Raw genomic sequence first — 22585 nt, forward strand, 5'->3', positions numbered from 1 at the left:
AGACTGTTTAAGCTGGCAATCACGTGGGGGGAGTAAGGTGGAGTGCCAGTTGGCATAAAAATTTGTCAATCACATTTGGCAATCACGTGGGGGGAATAAGGTGGACTGCCAGTTGGCATAAAAATTTGTCAATCACATTTCAAAAAAACCAGGGTGGGTGCATAAAAAGAAAATTGGATTGAAAAATAAAAAAGTAAGAACCGCCCGGTTTTCCCGACACTGCACTTGGATTGGTATCACCGATACCCGATCCGGATCGGATCGGCTATTACAAGGATTTGGGTTTCCTTATATAGAGCAACCACTAAGCAAGGGTGGAATGCTCAAAAGTACACAAAATTATTAAAAAATACACATTTAATGAATTAAATTAATCATCCCGTATTTGGACCAAATGACCCAAATAGCCCTAAGCACTTTTCAACAAATGACAAAACCATGCCTCCATAAGGGGCTTCTTGCCATTGCTAGTCTTCGGGTGAAACATTATGATGGTAATTCGAGCAATTAATCGTCGTAGAATTGATGCTTGAACTTTTGTGAACATTTTTATACCCTTTGATCGTCTTGAAAAGGATTTTTTAGGAAGAACCCAAAATCCGGCCGAGTCCATAAACTTTGCAATTCTTCAACCATCAATGTAATATGATCTATGACGTTCTAAGTTTTCATTTTTATCACAAATGAAAGAGGATACTGTCATAATCATTTTGCACTAAAGTTTGTCCATTTTGATCTCTATTTGAGCATATTCCAAATTTGGGAAGTCGCCGAAATATGGGATTCTGGCGATATTTGACCAAATGACCCAAATATCTCTAAGCACTTTTCAACAAATGACAAAACCATGCCTCCATGAGGGGCTTCTTGCCATTGCTAGTCTTCGGGAGTTTTTTCAAACATTATGATGGTAATTTGAGCAATTAATCATCGTAGAATTGATGCTTGAACTTTTGTGAACATTTTGATACCCTTTGATCGTCTTAAAACGGATTTTTTAGGAAGAACCCAAAATCCGACTGAGTCCATAAACTTTGCAATTCTTCAACCATCAATGTAATATGATCTATGACGTTCTAAGTTTTCATTTTTATCACAAATCAAAGAGGACACTGTCATAATCATTTTGCACTAAAGTTTGTCCATTTTGATCTCCATTTGAGCATATTCCAAATTTGGGAAGTCGTAGAAATATGGGATTCTGGCGATATTTGACCAAATGACCCAAATAGCCCTAAGCACTTTTCAACAAATGACAAAACCATGCCTCCATAAGGGGCTTCTTGCCATTGCTAGTCTTCGGGTGAAACATTATGATGGTAATTCGAGCAATTAATCGTCGTAGAATTGATGCTTGAACTTTTGTGAACATTTTTATACCCTTTGATCGTCTTGAAAAGGATTTTTTAGGAAGAACCCAAAATCCGGCCGAGTCCATAAACTTTGCAATTCTTCAACCATCAATGTAATATGATCTATGACGTTCTAAGTTTTCATTTTTATCACAAATGAAAGAGGATACTGTCATAATCATTTTGCACTAAAGTTTGTCCATTTTGATCTCTATTTGAGCATATTCCAAATTTGGGAAGTCGCCGAAATATGGGATTCTGGCGATATTTGACCAAATGACCCAAATATCTCTAAGCACTTTTCAACAAATGACAAAACCATGCCTCCATGAGGGGCTTCTTGCCATTGCTAGTCTTCGGGAGTTTTTTCAAACATTATGATGGTAATTTGAGCAATTAATCATCGTAGAATTGATGCTTGAACTTTTGTGAACATTTTGATACCCTTTGATCGTCTTAAAACGGATTTTTTAGGAAGAACCCAAAATCCGACTGAGTCCATAAACTTTGCAATTCTTCAACCATCAATGTAATATGATCTATGACGTTCTAAGTTTTCATTTTTATCACAAATCAAAGAGGACACTGTCATAATCATTTTGCACTAAAGTTTGTCCATTTTGATCTCCATTTGAGCATATTCCAAATTTGGGAAGTCGTAGAAATATGGGATTCTGGCGATATTTGACCAAATGACCCAAATAGCCCTAAGCACTTTTCAACAAATGACAAAACCATGCCTCCATAAGGGGCTTCTTGCCATTGCTAGTCTTCGGGACTTTTTTCAAACATTATGATGGTAATTCGAGCAATTAATCGTCGTAGAATTGATGCTTGAACTTTTGTGAACATCTTGATACCCTTTGATCGTCTTGAAACGGATTTTTTAGGAAGAACCCAAAATCCGGTCGAGTCCATAAACTTTGCAATTCTTCAACCATCAATGTAATATGATCTATGACGTTTTAAGTTTTTATTTTTATCACAAATCAAAGAGGACACTGTCATAATCATTTTACACTAAAGTTTGTCCATTTTGATCTCCATTTGAGCATATTCCAAATTTGAGAAGTCGTCGAAAAATGGGATTCTGGGGACCGAAAAAATATGCCATTTTCAACCTCAAAATTTATGTCATTCGACTCCGATCATACATAAAAAACTGTATCAAACTGTAGCTCTTCGAAGCACGATCGCAACATATTCATATTTGCGACGATCCGACACCGGGATCTTGAGCTATGACCTTTCCAAGAATAAGATGTTCTCTTGTATAAGATCTGAATTTTCATGTTTATGAGCTCATCTTTTCTCTAAAAATTTTATCGTTTCGGGCCACGCCATGATACATGCCTTATATCAAAATGATCGGGCTGTCAACATCTAGTTCCCGTCCAAATTTGAGCTTAATTGGACACAAAACGAGCTAGTTATGATCATTTGAAAATCATCATAAAATGAGAAAACACAGTTTCCATAAATAGAAATTTGTTCGCTGAAGCTGCTCGTACTAATGTAAAACCCACATTTTTATGGTAAGTTAGGCCTATAATAGTCCTGGAGGGTCTGGTTGAGCCCAAATTTACTCCATAGGGGATTTTCGACGTTCAGAATTCAATGGGGGTGGTTTGGTACAGTTTTGAGACCCAAAAAATATGGCTGTAGTTGTAGGGTCCATTTTTAGCACGATAGGAATTGGATTTGAAAACTGAATTTCGTCATGATCATATCAAAATTTATTAGAACGCGATGAAACTATATAGGTGTCCTTAGGATATCCCAAACTACCATATCGTACAATTTGAAACCATTATGATACTTCTTTAGAGGTCGCTCAGTTTTTGGCTTATTGCTGCAGTAGTAACCGGCGGGACCGGGTTACTACTGGCTTTCTTCTTATTCGTATCATGGATACAAATACGTAAAAAATGATATATAATAGTAGGCACACACACACATTAATAGGTAGAATATCTGTATAGACCCTAGTTTTAAGTTTCATTTCTCCATAGACCCAAAGTTTCAAAATCTATCTTGGGGTATAGAGATTTTATTTATCATATCTTCTAACCCCTGGAACAATTTTACCCAATTTCAATTCATCTTTTTAGCCCAAAGAAATTTTAAAATGATATCATTTTCTAAAAACTAAACCCCTACTCTCTCTCCTTAAATCTCTACTTTTCCAACTTTTTTTCTCCCGCGATCCCCGTGTCTCTCCCTCTCTCTCTCCCCCGTGCTTACCGAAATCCTTCTCCCTCTTTTTGAAGATAAAGGTCTATCCCTGGGTCTCTCCCTCTCTTTCCCTCGTGCTTACCCTAATCCTTCTCCCTCACTTTGAAGATAAAGGTTTTTGCAGAGAGAGATGGAGACCGTTATCACAGATGCTCTTTGCAGGCAGCCAACATGTGTCCATCAAAAGAACGAGAAACAGCGGAGAGGAGAGTTAGAGAGAGAAGAAAAGAACCAGGAGTGCAATAGCAATAAAAGAGAGAAGAAGAATAGCAAGAAGAATGGGAAGAAGAAGTAGAAATATGTTTATGTTTCAATGCTCATATTATAAAAAAGCGACGGTTTCAAGCTTCAATAATCCCTCTCTCTATGCCGATTGCTGTTTTTGACCCACAATCCCCCCCTCTCTCTCCCTCTCTCTCTAAACCCTCTCTAAAACAAAAGAATCCCCCTCTCTCTCTAAAACAAAAAACTCATAGGAACTCCCTCTCCATGAAAAAGCCATAAACTTGGTATGTCTCTACAAACACAACACAACTTCTCTGTCTTCAAAAGAGCATCACATTCACTCACTCTTTGTCTAGAAAATGAGTATGCCATTCTCCCTCTACCAAAATGCAAAATACCATCTCTCTTTTCTCTAACAAAGAGCAAAATACCATCTCTCTCTCTCACTCTCTCTCTCCAGTATTAGCTCACAAACTCCCAAGCCGCTTTGACCTTGCTGCAAATTCATACTCTACAACGAAAACAAAGCCCTTCTCTTGTATGCCAAAAAGAGGCCGACATAGTGGAATGAGCTCTGCTGGTCCATGTTGCAATGGTATGAGAAGAAGAAGCCTTGCTCCCCGAGAGTTGCGGGAAGTACGGAAGACAGAGGTTTGAAGATTCACAAGGAGAGAGAAAGAGGGAGAAGTATGGGAGAGAAAGAGGGGTTCGGAGATTCATGGGGGTTGCGAGAGAGAAATGCGTGGAGAGAAAAGAGGGTGGGTTTAGAAAGAGAAACACATGGAGAGAGGGTTTAGAAATGAGGTTTTTTTCTAATTGGTTTGGACAAAAAAGATCGGTAATGATGAAAAAATTGGGTTGGGGTTAGAAGATATATTTTAAAACTTTGAGTCTATAAAAAAAGGAAACTTAAAAATAGAGTCCATGGAGATATTTTGAGATTTCAAATACTTAGAACAAAGAACTGAATTTTGAGATTCAAATACTTAGATCTCACTACAAAAATTAGACGGTTTCTATTTAATCTTGAAGCATTATATTTTTTTTAATGCTGAAAGAGAAAGAAAAATTTTATATAAGGTTAAAAAATCCTCTAATTGATCATCTCGACTTCGAGATATATGAATATGAAAAACAGAAAAAAAGAAAAAAAGATTTCGATCACTAAAATAATGCATCTTGCAACGCATTATCTGAACCGTCCATTTTCAAGATTTTCAAGTTTATAGATCATGTACTTGATTTGTACTACTTTTGGAGTTTAAAATTTTATAATTGAGATAAAAATAGATTTTTAGGCTATCGTAAAAATTTTTTATAACGAAATTACATGTTATTATAAAATTTGGAGGTGCGCCTTAATGTGATTGTTAAGGTTATAACCTTATGCAAATTACAGCACATAGAAAATGCACTTTGGAAATTTCTTTCATTGAGTACAGCATATGGGTTGAAAATGTTGTACCCCAAATTTAGGGTTTTGCCCAGGGAGTGAATGAATAATGTGCTAGCACGAAATCTTTAGGATTGAATGAAGAAACCATCTGTATACGAAGTGTCCCAAAGATGACCGTTGGATGGATCCGTCAGATGACCGTTGGGACCCAAAGATGACCGTTAGATGGGGCCCCAAGATGACCGTTGGATCTTAATCCTACTAACCCAATAAAACCACCCCGAACTCATTCAATCAAACCCTTTTCGCTCTCCTCTCTCTCTCTCTCTCTCACACAGTTTTAGTATTGGTTTCTCTCTCGAAGTACTGCGATTGCAGGAAGAAGCTCCGGGCAGAGCCTCAAGGAGGTTTCTCTCTCCCTCAAACCAGGTAATTGCATTCTCTAGATCCCTCTTTTTTTCTTTTTTGAGGTTTTCTCTTTGTAGGACTAGATCATTGCATGATCTTCTATCTTTTGTTAGATCTGTTTTAAAATCAACATATTGTAATCTTGAAACAAATTTTTCTAGGTCCCAGTAGGATCAAACTAGTGAATCTATGGAGTAGAGGATTTCATCTGAAATCATTAGCTGTCCTTGTAGTGCTCATGAAGCAAAGATTTATAGAAGTTTTATTTTTATGAGAAACAGTTTGATGCATAGTTACCAGGAGGGCGCTCCCACTCCATAATCGAGCTCCGGCATTCTAGAGCCGGGACCTCGCCAGAAACCCATTCCCAACTTTTTGGGATCTCGCTCCAATTTTTAGGATTCTCGATCCCATTCACAACGGAGTTTTCTCCCTCTACTTCATGGATCTTGCTCCCATTAACAACGGAGCTCGCTCCAGCTACTTCATGGATCTTGCTCCCATTCACAACGGAGCTCGCTCTCACTACTTCATGGATCTCTCTCTCATTCACAATGGAGCTCGCTCCGGCTAATTCATGGATCTCAATCCCATTTACAATGGAGTTCGCTCCCTCTACTTCACGAATCTTGCTCCCATTGTTTCATGGAACGCGTTTCGTAACATTATAGATGTGGTTCCCAAACAAATTAGATCCCCGCTCCCAGAATTTTTAGATCGCGATACCGACGTTCTCCGAACTAGATCCTAACAAGGCTATGACCCCGATCCTATAATCTATGGAGCTCGCTCATGAGGAATGTGGATCCCGATCCCAAAAGTATAAGCTCCTTGATTCATGAAATCTGGGATCGCGACCCTTAGGAACCAGGACTTTAACTCCATGTCTATTTATTTGTTCATTGTAGTCGGTGTTTCATACCTGCAATGGGCATTTAATTATGCCTATAGTAATTCCACAAAAAAAAAAAGCTTAATTTTGTATAAGCTTTAGTTTCAACTGTTTTTTAGTTTCAACTGTTTTCTAGATGGAACGCTTATGTGCATCCGTATTTAAGATAAATGCTTTTTATTTCAGAACCGCATATGTGGAAATGCAGTCTAGCCCGCATGAAACAATTTTCCTTTGTCGTTTTACTATTGTATTTATCATTAGAAAATGAATCTTGTATTATAAGACCATTTATATTGAGTACATGGATCCTAAAATCAACTCTAATCGAAATTCTGACAATTGAGGGTGTTACTAGATTCATCCAATACTTTCCTAAAGATTAATAGCAACAGACTTTTCTATCAAAAACGTTTGTGGTACATATGTTAGTGCACCCACCATGATTCCTCGTTGACATGTGGCATGTATGTTAATTATTTTAAAGCAATAAGATGCTTCATATTTGAGGCATTATTTACTTTCAAGCCCATAGAGATTGTAATTTGAACTTTTATAATGATTATAGCATATGGCTTGAAGATGTTATACTCCAAAAATTTGGGGTTCTATTGCAGGTTGGGTTTTGACGGAGGGAGTAAATGGATAATACGCTCTCTTAGGAGCATGAAACCTTTGGGCTTTAAAGAAAGCCATGTGTCTCAATGTCATATAGACATTGCTAAACTAATAGGTGAGGTTGGTACAAGGCTTTCTCACTGTACTTAGGTGCGTCACCAAAATTTGTTTGGAGATGTAGCTTTAGTACCTAAAATCTTTTGATGTTTTGAAAATCAATTTCATTCCTAGTTATGTAATTTGAACTTTTATAATGATTATAGCATATGGCTTGAAGATGTTATACTCCAAAAATTTGGGGTCCTATTGTAGGTTGGGTTTTGACGGAGGGAGTAAATGGATAATACGCTCTCTTAGGAGCATGAAACCTTTTGGCTTTAAAGAAACTTTTTGGCTTTAAATAAAGCCATGTCTCTCTATGTCATATAGACATTGCTAAACTAATAGGTAAGGTTAGTACAAGGCTTTCTCACTATACGGTACAAGTTAGGTGCGTCACCAAAATTTGTTTGGAGATGTAGCTTTAGTACCTAAAATCTTATGATGTTTTGAAAATCAATTTCATTCCTAGTTATGAATTTAAATTTTATTATTATTTATTTATATCCTCACATCTTAAGGTCGAGATGATCAATCAAAATGTTCTCCTACATCGGGGCACTTCTCTATGTGCACGTTACTCCAACAGTGCAAGATCGCAACGTTGTTTAATATTTTGCAAACTAAATTTCCTCTTTTCCACCCAACGTGAATTACATACTTGTGTTGGATGATCCTTTTAGTCTTTGCAGCTCATGGCAATAGAAAGTTATCATCAACTCTATCGAATCCTACCCTAATCAAGATTGTACATGAGTTATTAACAATAGATGCACGAATACTGGAAGAATATCACAAATGTACACAGCTTTTTTACGAGGAGAAGAACTTGAAAGAAATACTTGAAGAGAGAGATCTCACCCATATATATATATATATATCAAGGCCAGGCCATTTTTGGTCCTCAATAGGGCCGGTGGCAGCACTAATGGTAGTATAAAATTCAACAACTGCTTAACCGTGGAGTGGCTCGAGTTTCTCTCTCTCTCTCTCTCCCTAAGATCCATTTCTATGCATGAACATATATGTAGTCCTTTGAAGTAGCTTGTGACCATCATACATCCTTGGGCACATAAGATCAACTTATGTTGTTAGAAATTCCGCACTTATGGCCTATTCATGTTGCATATTGTATACCACGATTTTAAACCACACATGTGTGAACTATTTATGGATTGGAAATAGTGGGAGATAACATTATGGTCGCTGTATATATTGTATACCATGATTTTGAACCACATGAGTGCGAACTATTTATTTATTGGAATCAAATAGTGGGAAATAACATGATTGTAAAATTTATTACACGTGTCGATAATTGTTTTGACATCCAAATTAAACATATATCTATCAAAAGTTCATTGCAGAATTTTTGGACAAAGTAAAAATGGTCCCCAAAAAATTAAGATCAAGCAATGCATGCGACGAAATGAAATTGCCAAATAAAAGCATAGAGGCATTAAAAGGCCATAGCAAACCACCAGATGCACCAAAAGAAGGAACAACTGGTTGGGCCTCGATCTCGATGGGTCGGATGAACGTGAGGAGGCCCGAGTTCGGGTCCAGCTTGAGATCGCTCTCTCAGGAACCGCAGTGCGTGAGGTGCAGGTGCGGACAGGTACCAACTAATGAGAGAGGATTATGGGATGTGAGGTTACCTCACGGTGGATTCGTGACACGCTCGGGCGTTCTCAGGTGCCCTCTTAGATCACGACGGAAAGCCCCCCAAGCCCGAGGCTGGTTCGGCTTTAGTCTCCTTGCTTTGCACTCTGCGGCTCATGAACACACAAGGTTGCCAGACAAGTGGGTCAGAAGATTCGGACTTGTGATTAGAGAGGTATATATAAAAAGGTGGGATGATACGAGACTATTTGTTGGTTTGACAACCTTTCGGCACCATCTTGTCAAACATCTTGTCAACCATCTTGGCAAACAAACAAAATAAACAAATAAATAAATAAACGAATAAATATAGCAAAATGTCTTGGGTGAGATGATGATAGAAGAGCTAGTGTAAAAAGAGTATAAGAGATATGAGGGTAAAGGAATTTTTAGAGAGAAGAAAGAGAGTAGAGGATGAAGTAGAGTGAGAGGAGTAGAGAGAAGAAGAGAGAGAGGGAGTGAGGGGAGAGAGGGATTGAGAGGAAGAGGGAGAGAAAGGAAGAAGAGAGAGGAAGACCAAGAGGAGAGATGATTGAGAGGAGAGAGAGGAAGAGGGAGAAAGGGGAGAGAAAGCACAAGAGAGAGGTTGGGAGAGAGAGGAGATCAAGAGAGAGACCGCGAGGAGAGAGAGATGAGAGAAATCGAGAGGAATAGAGAGAGGGAGAGAGAAGAGAGAAGGGAAGATCGAGAGGATGAGGGAGGGAATAAGAGAGAGAGTAAGAGAGAAATCGAGAGGAGAGAGAAGGAGGATGTGAAGGAGTCGACGGTTTACCCGCCGGCTCGATAGATATAGAGAAGAGGGAGACAAAGAGGGAGAGAGAGGAAGACCGAGAGAGAGAAGAGGGAAAAGGAGAGAGAGAGAAGAGGGAAAAGGAGAGAGAGAGGAAAAAGAGGAGGAGGTGGGCCATCGGCCCGATTGGCCATGGGAGAGAGAGAGAGGAGAGACGAGAGAGAGAAGAGGGAGAGGGAGATCGAAGAGAGAGCGGGTGAAGATGATGGAGCCGGTGGCTTAGCTGCCGGCTCGAACAAGAGAGAGAGATGAGAAAGAGAGAATGAGAGAGAGGAAGTAAGATAGGGGGTGAAGGAGGTGGGCTGGCGGCTGACAAGAGGGAGATCGAGAGAGAGAAGAGGGAAAAAGAGAGAAGTGTGAGAGAGAAAGGGAGCGTGGCCATAGAGAGAGAAACAAGAGTGGCTGTCGGCCCGATTGGTCGTGAGAAAGAGAGAGAGGAGAGGGAGAGAGAGAATAAAGAGTGACCGAGAGAGAATGAGAGGAAAAAAGAGGGGTTGAAGGAGGTGGGCTGGCGGCTTAGTCGCCGGCCTGATTGGTTGTGAGAGAGAGAGTGGAGAGATTGAGAGAGAGAAGAGAGATAGAGAGAAGGGAGAGAGAGAAGAGAAAGAGAGAATGAGAGAGAGGAAGAAAAGAGGGGGTGAAAGAGGCGGGCCGGTGGCCGATTGGCCGTGGGAGAGAGAGAGGAGAGATTGTGGGAGAGAAGAGAGAGACTGGGGGAGAGAAAGAGTGAGAAAGAGAGAGTGAGAGAGGAAGAAAGAGAGGGGGTGAAGGAGGTGGGTCGGCGGCCGATTGGCAGAGAGGAGAGAGGGAGAGAGAGAAGAGAGGGAGGGAGAGAATGAGAGAGGAAGAAAGACGAGTGAAGGAGGTTGGTTGACAGCCGGATTGCCCGTGGGAGAGAGAGGAGAGATTGAGGGAGAGAGAGAAAAACCAAGAGAAAAGGGAGAGAGAGATCGAGAAAGAGAGAATGAGAGAGAAGAAGAAAAGAGGGGGTGAAGGAGGTGGGCCGGCGGTCGATTGGCCGTGGGAGAGAGAGGAGAGATTGAGAGAGAGATCGAAGGAGAGGGAGAGAAAAGGAGTGGTCGTCGACCCGAGAAGAGGGAGAGAGAGGGAATAAAGAGAGATCGAGAGAGAATGAGAGGAAAAAAGAGGGGGTGAAGGAGGTGGGCTGGCGGCTTAGTCGTTGGCCTGATTGGTCGTGAGAGAGAGAGAGGAGAGATTGAGAGAGAGAAGAGAAAGAGAATGAGAGAGAGGAAGAAAAGTGGGGGTGAAGGAGGTGGGCCGGTGGCCGATTGGCCGTGGGAGAGAGAGAGGAGAGATTGTGAGAGAGACCGGGGGAGAGGAAGAAAGAGGGGGTGAAGGAGGTGCACCGGTGGCCGATTGGCCGTGGGAGAGAGAGAGGAGAGATTGTGAGAGAGAAGAGAGAGACCGGGGGAGAGAAAGAGAGAGTGAGAGAGAGGAAGAAAGAGCGGGTGAAGGAGGTGGGCCGGCGGCCGATTGGCCATTGGAGAGAGAGAGGAGAGAGGCAGGGAGAGAATGAGAGAGGAAGAAAGAGGAGTGAAAGAGGTTGGTCGACAGCCCCATTGCCCGTGGGAGAGAGAGGAGAGATTGAGAGAGAGATCGAGGGAGAAGAAGAAAGGAGGGGGTGAAGGAGGTGGGCCGACGTTCGATTGGCCGTGGGAGAGAGAGGAGAGATTGAGAGAGAAGAGAGGGAGGGAGAGAAGAGAGAGAGAAAGAGAGGAGAAAAGAGGGGGTAGCTGCCAGCCCGATTGGCCGTAGGGAAGAGAGAAGAGAGAGGGAGACCAAGAGAGAGAAAATGAGAGAGTGGAAGAAAGAGGGGGTGAAGGAGGGCCGACGGCTATCGATTGGTCGTAGGAGAGAGAGAGAGGGAATAGAGAAGAAAGAGGAAGAGAGAGAAAGAGAAAGGGATGGTTACCTAGTAGGTTCCTTGGACTGAACCGGTGGCTAGGTTGGAAGTGGAGAGTTCCAAGTGAGAAGTGGGAGGTTCCAAGTGAGGAGTTGGGAAGTTATAGGGGTAGTGGCTTATAGAGAAAGTTTTTTCTCTCATCTCTTGGAATAAAAGGGGTAGAGGAAAATATTGCCAAACCAAGGGAAAATCAATTGAATTCTTGAGCTTAGGGGCCAAATCTCATTAATTCTCCTCTCCTTGAACTTAGGGTTACAAACAGTCCGATTGGTCGTAGGACAGAGAGAGAGAAGAGAGAGGGAGACCGAGAGAGAGAAAGAGAGTGAGAAAATGAGAGGGTGGAAGAAAGAGGGGGTGAAGGAGGTGGGCTGTGGCTACCGATTGGTCGTAGGAGAGAGAGGGGGAAAGAGGGAAGAGAGAAGAAAGAGAGAAGAGAGAAAGAAAGAGGAAGACAGAGAAAGAGAAAGGGGTTACCTAATGGGCTCCTTGGACCAAATTGGTGGCTAGGTTGGAAGTGGAGAGTTCCAAGTTGGAAGTGGAGAGTTCCAAGTGAGAAGTGGGAGGTTCCAAGTGAGGAGTAGGAAGTTCTAGGGGTAGTGGCTTATAGAGAAAGTTTTTTCTCTCCTCTCTTGGAATGAAAGGGGTAGCGGAAAATATTGCCAAACCAAGGGAAAATCAATTGAATTCTTGAGCTTAGGGGCCAAATCTCATTAATTCTCCTCTCCTTGAACTTAGACCACAAACGGCCCGATTGGTCCTAGGAGAGGGAGAGAGAAGAGAGAGGGAGACCGAGAGAGAGAAAGAGAGTGAGAAAATGAGAGAGTGGAAGAAAGAGGGGGTGAAGGAGGTGGGCTGTGGCTACCGATTGGTCGTAGGAGAGAGAGGGGGAAAGAGGGAAGAGAGAAGAAAGAGAGAAGAGAGAAAGCAAGAGGAAGACAAAGAAAAAGAAAGGAACCCTATTGGGCTCCTTGGACCGAACCGGTGGCTAGGTTGGAAGTGGAGAGTTTCAAGTTGGAAGTGGAGAGTTCCAAATGAGAAGTGGGAGGTTCCAAGTGAGGAGTAGGAAGTTCTAGGGGTAGTGGCTTATAGAGAAAATTTTTTCTCTCCTCTCTTGGAATGAAAGGGGTAGCGGAAAATATTGCCAAACCAAGGGAAAATCAATTGAATTCTTGAGCTTAGGGGCCAAATCTCATTAATTCTCCTCTCCTTGAACTTAGGGTTACAAATGCTATATAGCACCCCCTTTGAAACAAGGGTGGATGCTCAAAACTAACTAAAATTGCTAAAAACTACATTTATATGAATTAAATTTGAAGCTAGTTTTTGGGGCAAAATGACTATTTTGCCGCTACCCACAATCTCGAAAATGGGAAGATGGTTCCCTAAAAGGGGGCCATAGGCTATGGTGGTCATTCGGGGCTCATTTCGAGTCTTTTCGACAACCTTCCGGCAAAAAGAATGTCGCAAAAGTGATGGTCTCGGCGAGGTGATCGTTTTGACAAATCTTTTGATTGTCGAATAGAAGCGTTGAGCTCTTGGCGAAATCCGTCAAAAGATGGGGATTTTGCGCTTAGATCTAGAATCTTGTCCGTTTCTTGACATTTTAGTTTGATCTATCCATCGTGGAACGACGGGGAAGTCGTCAAGGTCGTTTGGTGACAAGAATGGCTCGATTTGATAACCGGTCCTCCTCCACTTTCCGAATAGGGGAAGTTTGCTGAAATATGGATTCCGATTTTCGAAAAATACCCTTTCTTGCAACGTCGAAATACAACCTTTTCGGTCACCTATCACGTATGATGTTTACTTTAGATCGAAGCCCTCGACGTCACGATCGCAATGGACCCTCTTTCAAGTCGATCCGAGGCCGGGGCTTTCCGTTTGATTGAAGCGATCTCCTCTTTGCAAAAATCTGTAAAACTTGAGTTTTCTTAAGCGGCTTCTCTCTAAGATTTCTTCTGTCTTGGTTCATGTCATGGGTCATGCCACATTTCGAAACGTGCGCGGCAACGAGACGAAGATCCTCCTAAAATTTGTGCTTGATCCGGCTTAAGATGAATAAGTTATGACCTTTCAAAGGTGATCTCAAAATCATATTACACAGTTTCCGTAAATGGATATTGGGTCACTGAGGGTGCGCCAGAATAGTGTGCGACCCACCCTTTTTGGGTAAGTTGGCCACAGGATGGTTCAGAAGTGTTCGAATGAGCTGAAATTTGATATCTGGAGGTTTTCGGACCTTCTGAATCCAATGGAAGTGGTCTGGTGTTCATCTGAAGCTCCGGTGATAGGGCTGTAGTTATGAGGTGCATTTTCAGCATGCTAGAGGCTGAACTTGAAAACTGGTTGTCTTTGATCCACCTTAAGGTTGTCGGATCGCGACGAAACTTGGCGGGTGTCTTACCTCCCACATGATTTTTAGGACCTATCCATCGCCTTTCAAAAATTTGCTTCAGATCATGGTTTATTTCAACAGTGCTTCCATGGTCTACTGGCATTTTGGTGCCTGTGATTAGCTTCTTGCTTATTCTCATCGGGGATACAAGTGTCGAAAAATACCCTAAAACAGCTTGCCCTGCCCAATGTTGTGCTTCGAGAGAAGCGAGAAGGACAACATTCAAAATCAAAATTGGTCCTTCGACTTTCGTTTTTCTTCTCGACCACTGGCATCAGCACGACCGACAAAGGGGAAATCGTGCCAAACTTCTTCCCTGGGGGATGACCGAGGTGCTTTGACAACTCGGGGGCCTTGTTGAAGGGCTTGTAGACCCAAGGGTGTCAAGACTTTGGGGGGAAGAAGAGACTCGAACTAGTGGTGGGGGCCTTGCTTAAGGGCTTTCTTCCCACTTTAGGAGTCCTTCTTTTTGGTTCCAACAACTGGGGGCCCTTGCTTAAGGGCTTGTTGACCCAATCAGTCAGAATGTAGGTTTGTCTGGCAGTCGGGGGCATTGCTTAAGGGCTTGTTGACCCAATCAGTCAGAATTTGGGTTTGTCTGGCAGTCGGGGGCCTTGCTCAAGAGTTTCCTTCCCAATCAGTCAGGCTTTCTTTTTTTAGTCTTCTAGTGGGGGCCTTGCTTAAGGGCTTTCTTTCCACTTCGGGAGATGTTGTGCTTTGGATAGACAGTCGAGGGCACGTAATGGGGTGTATGAATTGCTACGCCAAGGTTTGGAGTTTGTTTGACAGGTGGGGTGCCTCTTTGGGCCCCAGTCTACTGAATCCAGTCAGGGGCTTTTTGTTGGCTATCATGAAAAGTCTGTACTATCGATAGGTGGGAATTTTGGCAAGGCGGTCTCTTCGGGTTCTGAAGCCCTAGTCTTACCAGGTCTAGTCAGGGTCTTTTTGTTGGTCATTCTGAAAAGTCCTAGACCATTAGCAATTAGGAACCTTAGGGAGACTTCTGCCTTGGATGTCGGTGGAGGTATTGGTCTAGCTTGACAGTCAATTGCCTTTTGGGAGCATCTTCGGCTGGTCGACATGACTTTCTTGTTTTTGGTGCCTTCTTGAAAATTAACTCTTTCAGCATGGAGTTCCGGCTTGCCATCCTGTTGATTCTTCTGACTTGTACGTTCTTCTTATGGATTGACCCGCACTGTTGGAATTTTCTTAAGCTCTCTTTGGTTCCAGTAGCAGGGTACTCTAATAGGGGCATTGATTCCCAAGCTACTGGCCTTTTGTTTTTGTCTGGATTTATGGGTGAAAACCCGTCTGCCGTTTTTATTCATGGTGCCCTTTCGGGTTTTCTGTTTTTTCTTTGCAGAACACTCTTACTCATGACTTTTTGACCATCCCCGGGATGCCATTTTTACTCATGGTGCCCTTTTGGGTTTTCACCATGCCCGTGTTTTTTCTTTGAGAATTTTTACCCATGGTCTCACGACCATGTCTGCTCATGTTTATTTATTGTATTTACATAAATGGCACTGATTGTGGGTGATGGATGATGATGGAGGTGAACAGTGGTTTTCAAGGTGGAGATGGGCAATTGGAGTGGTAGCGCTCTTCGTAATTTTAATTGAGGCTTAAAACATGGTGAGGGTTCATTGGGGATTAAGTGAGTTTGGGGTGGTTTGACTCACTGGGGGAATGGAGTGAGCGCTCATCGTAATTTTAAATGAGGCTCAAAACATGGTGAGGGTTCACTGGGGATTAAGTGAGTTTGGGGTGGTTTGTGTCACTGGGGGAATGGAGTGAGTTTTAATGAGAGATGGATGGGGATGGGGATGGGGATGGGGATGGGGATGGGGATGGGGATGGTGATGGAGGGTGTGACTCACTGGTGAATGGAGTGAGTCTTTATGCACGATGGAGGATTGATGGTGAATGGTGAATGGTATGAGGGTTCACTGGGGATTAAGTGAGTTTGGGGTGGTTTGACTCACTGGGGGAATGGAGTGAGTTTTAATGAGAGATGGATGGGGATGGGGATGGGGATGGGGATGGTGATGGAGGGTGTGACTCACTGGTGAATGGAGTGAGTCTTTATGCACGATGGAGGATTGATGGTGAATGGTATGAAAGCTACGACTCACTGGGAATGATGTGAGCTCTTATGGGGGATGCACGGAGTGAGCATGGGATGATTGGGCTCACCGAGTGATGATGGTTTTGGTATTTGTAGGGTGTACATGAGTATGAGAGCTTGGGGTAGACTTTTAATGGGGTGTATGGTGGTATTTGGGAGTTGGGATGAAATGGAAAGAGTGTAAGAATGTGTGAGATGAACGAGTAAACGAGAAGGTGTTGAGAGGGGAGTGAACGAAATACGCATACACAGAAAGAAGTGCATGCGTGTGAGAGAGAAGGAAAGTGCGTGGAGAGGCGAAAGAGAGAGAGTGGTGCACATGGCGTGAGAGGAGATGAGAGGTGACATGCGTGGCTCGAGTCCGGCTCAGCTCGAGAGGAAGACACATGTGCGGGAATGCGCGCATGAGAGAGGTCAGGCTCGGGTTCAGGTAGAAGGCCCAGCCTGGCCCGCTGACGAAAAAGGGGGAGGAAGAGTGTGTGTGTGGAGGTGAGCGTGGGGGAGAGAGAGAGTTTCGGGCTCGGGCGTGAGGCCCAGCCCTGCCCATTTGCATCAAAGAGGGGGGAAGAAGAGAAAATAGGGTCCGTTGGGCCCTAAATAGGCCTAGAGGCCTGGTTTGGCTAACGGGTGGGGCCTCTCTTGTTAGGGGAATTTTTCTGCATGGCCTGGTGCCAGGTTCGTCTGATTTTGACACCGTTTGCCCCTAGTTGACCATTTACCCCTCCCCAAATTTTGCTTTAAAGAAGCACCTTCAAGGGCAAAGATGTCTTTTGGCTAAATCTCTTCTTCAAGTGCCCGTTGCCTTTTCTTGAAATGACCAAAAAGTGGTCATGGACTGGGTTGGGATACAAGAATTGTAGGGGGTTATGGAGGAAAGGTGAAAAGCACCTTTTTGAAGATGGGTATTTAAGAGTGGGAGAGGTTCTTATAGAGTGAGAGGAAGTGGGGAAGTGGGGAGCTCGTTTAGTTTGGAGTGAGAGGAAGTGGGGAGCTCTTTTAGAGTGAAAAAGTGGGGTTTCAAAAGGGGTTCTCTTTTTTTGCAAAGGGGCGGCTTATTGGCGGGGACATCTGGCACTCGAGAATTTGGTGAGCCCCTTTCCTTCCTTGTATTTTTTTTGTCTTTTTCCATTCTTCTCTAGCTTTTCATATGCTTTTCATTTTAGCATAATAATGCATCCTCTTCAGCATTTGAGCATGTATATATATTATTTTGCTCTTTTATGCATTTTAGCATTTCTTTTGGCATTTTTAACACTTAATTAGCACTTTTAATGCTTTTTAGGTATTTTGAGTGCTTTTTTAAGTATTTTATGTGCTTTTTGAGCATTTTACTTTGAACGCTTTTCAAGCATTCTAAGCGCTTTTTAAGTGTTATAAGCACTTTTTGGACATTTTAAATGATTTTCAAGTATTTTAAGCACTTTTTGAGCATTTTAAATGCTTTTTTGGCATTTTTAATGCTTTTGAAGTACTTTTAATACTTTTTGATCATTTTTTATGCTTTTGGAGCATTTTTACATGGATTTCACCTGAATAGAAGGGGGCTCTGCTGGGGTCCGTCTGGCTTGGTTATATCCCACAGTTCAGTTCCCTGAGCATCCTCTGGGCACCTTTTTCGTCAGAAGTCCGGTTTACAAGGGAGATGCTGCCGAATTTTTTACAGGTCCTGTATCTTCCTTTTTTTGATTCCTCCACAAGCTTTTCATATCCCCGAGCTATTTGTGACTTTTGGTTTCTCTTCCCATGTGCTTCTTCAGATCACGTGCCTCGCCGAATGACCACGCGTCGTGCGGCTAGGGTTACTGGCAGCCTTCGGATGAGAAATCCTGCAAGAAACGATACCCTAGAGGATGCCATCATTATTGCCGATGATGAACCACCTGTGGTGGTGGTTGAGGAGGATCCGGGGCATGTGTTCAACATCAATCCGGATGAACCCTCGTCTTCATTGCGGCCGCCACAGTCAATGGGAGGAGTAAGGACTCTACCTCACTCTGGTCGGGTTCTTTTTACGCCTGCCTGGTTTACTCGCGGGGGTATTGTGCCGGAGCAGCTGAGAATCTCTTTTTCCACACAGGTAGAGGGTTTAGATTACTTGAGTGCCGATATTGGCGTGATGGAGTATGGGAAAGAACTTTTGAAGGCCGTTCACCGTCTTATAGGACGATCTTCTCTCGAGGAATTGATACAACTTCCTAACCTTTTAGAGAGGACTGCGGCAAATCTGACGGCCTTTGGCGTGCCTGAGGCTTCTAAACTTAAGAAGATCATGGAGGAACTGGCTCAAGAGGCAAAAGAGATCTTGAAACTGGAAAGGCTGATTTCTCCGACGTTGAATCCCTCCATAGGCCCCCTGCTTAATTTTTACTCGGACCAACCCTCCATTTTTGGCTATGCCGAAGGTCTCCTGGCGAAGTTGAAGAGTGATCTGGCATACAGGGAAGGCTTTCATCCAACTCTCAAGGCTCATTCGCTAAAGGAAGGGGAGGATGCTGCGCTTGGTGGTATCTCCCTTCATGACAATGAGGCTGGTATGATTGTCCTCAAACATCATATTGCAGAGACGGAGGCCCTACTGTCTCGAGTTCGCGAGGAATTGAGTGACCTCCCATTGAATGAGTTGGAATCAGGCGCCTTCCCCTTATTAGTCAGGCATGCAGGTTCCCTCAAGGTAGCTGAACTGAAAGATAGGCTGGGGATCAGGCAACGTGTATTCACTGAGATTGGTGCTCACAAGGAGTGATTGGCGGATCACCCTTGTTTCCCTTTATCTTTCATTGTTAGTGCTTATCGAGACCTCAATTTTTGTTTCAATGTAAGGCTTTAGGACAAATTTCTTTGAAGATGCATGTTTTGTTCCTTAAAAAGGTGCTTTGGGATTGTGAGTCCCCAACTTGTAACCCCTAGCTTGCAATGGAATGAAAGCCTTTTCCTTCTTGCTTTAGATGACTTTGCATGGCTTCTTCGCATCTTCATGCATGGTATGCACATTTCTGCTTCTGGCTGCTGCTTCTTCAAAAGTGGCACGCCATTACACGTTTGCCCTTGACTTAAACGCCCTTTCGGGTTTTCGTTCAAGCCCTTAGGCTGTGCACCATTTTTGGCTTTTTGCAAGACCCCGTGAGATTGTTTTGTGGTGCTTTTGCCCATGGTGTTTTTACACCATGTCTGCCATCTTTGTCATTTTTTACTCACGATCCCCTTTCGGGTTTTCAGCGTGCTCGATTTTTTATTTTTGATGTCTTTTACTCATGATAGTTGATGGTGCTACCGTGCCCCATCATTTTTCTTTTCTTCTTGATTTTTGACTTTCTTACCCATGATGCCCTTTCGGGTTTTCGTCATATCCGTCTTTTGAGGAGGCAAGTTTTTAGGGTCATGCCACCAGGACCGTAAGAGTAGTGTTTTTTAAGGTCATACACGAAGACTTGAGGGCATGTTTAGGGTCGTGCCTCCAAGACCGTATGCTAGATGTAATACCTCTTCAGGTAGCGACTGTTGATAGGTGGCATGGCTTCCTTTCCGTCAGGTTGAGCCAGTACATAAGCTCCATTGGGGAAGGCTTTCTTAATCACAAAAGGCCCCTCCCATTTTGGTTTGAATTTGCCTTTATGTCGCCCATGCATGATGATGGGTCTTCGCACAACTAAGACCAATTCGCCGCAAGTGAAGGAGTGTATCTTGACTGTTTTGTCGAATGCTCGTCTCATGCTGCCCCGATGGATTTCTAGGTTTTGTTGGGATTCGAACCTCCTCTTGTCAAGCACGTCCAACTCTTGATAGCGAAGCTTGACCCGCTCATCTTCGATTATGCCATGATGTATGGCAACACAAAGCGAAGGGAGTTGAACTTTGAGCTGTAAGACAACTTCGCTCCCATAGACCAGGGAGTAAGGAGTAGGATTTGTAGCATTCCTCATGGTGGTGCCGTAAGCCCATAAGACTTTGGGAAGCTTCTCATGCCAGTTCTTTGTTTTTGAGGCTGATTTCTGCAAGATATCACAGAGGGTCTTGTTGAAGTCTTCGGCCAAGCCATTGGCTCGAGGATTGTACATAGTGGAGTACTTCCACTCAAAGCCGAACTGGTTGACCAAGCGATCTTTATATTGGCTTCGAAACTGAGGACCATTATCTGATGTAATTGGGTCTGGGACACTGAATCAATAGATGATGTGGTGGCGGACGAAGTTAGCAACCACCATCTCGAGGACATGCTTGAGAGGGATTGCTTCGGCCCATTTGGAGAAGTGGTCTGCAGCAGCAAGGATAACGACATGTCCCAAAGCTGAAGGCGGGGTCAATGGGCCCTACAATGTCCATGCCCCAGTGTGAGAAGGGCCATGATGCCATTGTGGGGTGGAGAGGTTCTGGAGCTCAACGAATGAACTTTGCTTGTATTTGGCATATTTGGCATCTCTTAGCATAAGCCAGGGAATCTGCGACCATGGATGGCCAATAATACCCAGCCTTCGGATCCGTCCATAGAGCTTGGGGGGCCGGATTGATGGAGTCCACAAATCCCAGTGTGCACCTCCTCAAGCACTTGCCCCGATTCTTTCATGTCGATACATCTGAGGAGGATGCCATCAAAAGAGCATCGGAAGAGGACATCACCTTCAAGTAGAGTGTACCTTGTGGACGTCCTCTGTATATTGTTGTGCTCGATACGATCATCTGGAAGCCGACCATGCTTGACAAAATTGATTATGGGCTCCCTCCAATCCTCAACTTGCTCAACCTCTGCACACAATGGGTCGAAGAATTTCACCTTTTGTTTTAGGCTCAAGGACTGAGGCTTGCTCAATGTCTTTCTCAGCTTTAATGGCATCTTTAGCAGCGAGAAGTGCCTCGAACGGGTAAGGTGGGCATTCTGGCACACCACACCAGCACCGCCTTGTTCTGACTGGAAGGCTGTATCAAAATACATCTTCCAATCATATGGTTCTTCTGCATAGAATACCTCTGCATTAGGGAGGTCACTTGAAAAGGGGGAATCTGACGGCAAGGGGTGCGTAGCTAAAAAGTCAGCCAAGGCTTGGCCTTTGATGGCTTTCTGTGGCACATAGGTGATGTCAAATTCCATCAATAGCAGTTACCACTTCGCCTGACGCCCTAAGAAGCAGGGGCGTGACATAAGGAACTTAATTGGATCAGCCCGTGAAATGAGCTGGACTTCTTTGGCAATAAAATAATGACAGAGCTTTTGGATTGCGAAGATTAAGGCTAGGCAACATCTTCTCGATCAGAGAGTAATTCTTCTCGGCCCCTTGCATCCTGTGACTGAGGTAATACAAAGCAGTTTCTTTCCCTTCTTCATTATGCTGCGCAAGGAGTGCACCAAGTGACTCGTTGAGTGCGGTCACGTATAAGATGAGGGGCTTCCTAGACACAAAAGTAGATAGCACCGGGGGGTTCAGCAAAGAAGTCTTGATGTCTTCCAGGGCTAATTCACATGTTTCATCCCGCTCAAAGGGTGCATCTTTCCTCAACAGGCGTGTAAAGGGTCTACAACGTCCTAATAGATTGACAATGAATCTCCGGATGTAAGCAAGCTTGCCTTGAAGAGACCTAAGCTCTCGGAGATTTGTTGGTGGCTACATCTCTTGAATTGCTTTAATCTTAACAGGCTCGATCTCCAATCCTCGATACCTGACATTGAACCCCAGAAACTTCCCTGATTGCATGCCGAAGGCGCACTTAAGGGGGTTTATCTTGAGCTGATGAAGACGAAGCCGCTCAGACTTCCGTTCGAGGTCTCGAATGTGGGTCTCCCTCTCTTCCGACTTCACCACCAGGCCGTCAACGTAGCATTCTACCTCTTTATGCAACATGTCATCAAAGATAGTAGTCATGGCTCGCTGATATGTGGCACCTGCATTCTTAAATCCGAAGGGCATCATTGTGTAACAGAAAACTCCTTTAGGGGTCAAGAAAGAAGTAGCCTCTCGTCTTCATGTGCCATTCTTATATGAATCTTGAATACCCATCCATGAAGGAAAAGGCTTGACAATGAGCTGTGGAATCAATGAGCATCTCGGTGAAGGGAAGTGGAAAATCATCTTTTGGGCATGCGGCATTCAGATCGCGAAAGTGAATGCATACTCTGATTTGGCCATTTTTGTTCTTGACTGATACGACATTGGTCAGCCACTTTGGGTATTTGATTTCTCGGATGAAGCCTGCTCCCTTGAGCCCGCTTACCTCAGCATCAATCCCTTGAGCCTGCTTACCTCAGCCTGCTCCCTTGAGCCTTCTTGACTTCTGCTTCATTGGTTTAAAAAGATGAATCAATAACAATTCGATGGACTGCAATCTGATGGTCAAGACCGAGCATCTAATGATTGTGCCAGGCGAAGACGTTTCGAATTGCTTGTAAGAAGATGGCATACTCCTTTTCTTCCAATGACAAGATAGCTGAAATGAAGGTTGGCCTTGGGTCGGTGTCATCGCCAGATTTATCT

General features: G+C 43.5%; 1 protein-coding gene across 12 annotated transcripts in view; it reads left to right on the forward strand.

The window, feature by feature from the left end:
* Positions 1 to 5222: 5222 nt before the first annotated feature.
* The window catches only part of LOC105420018 (hypothetical protein), a 29738-nt gene continuing 12375 nt past the window's right edge, over positions 5223 to 22585 (forward strand). For 2 of the 12 annotated variants that reach the window (XR_016057805.1, XR_002279562.2), the window contains exon 1: positions 5224 to 5637. Coding sequence is in view for 6 of the 12 variants with exons in the window: in XM_020662249.2 (XP_020517908.1) it covers positions 17899 to 18867 (969 nt within the window). In the remaining 6 variants the exon portion in view is untranslated. Of the gene's footprint in view, positions 5638 to 16605; positions 17211 to 17706; positions 17788 to 17881; positions 19069 to 22585 lie in introns of those variants that run through there. The other 10 variants (XR_966412.3, XR_966411.3, XM_088869828.1 and 7 more) reach the window with 9 other exon arrangements.

The sequence above is a fragment of the Amborella trichopoda genome, chromosome 6, assembly GCF_054954075.1.
Source record: "Amborella trichopoda isolate Santa Cruz 75 chromosome 6, AtrichopodaSantaCruz75HAP2 v2.0, whole genome shotgun sequence".
NCBI lineage: Eukaryota > Viridiplantae > Streptophyta > Magnoliopsida > Amborellales > Amborellaceae > Amborella > Amborella trichopoda.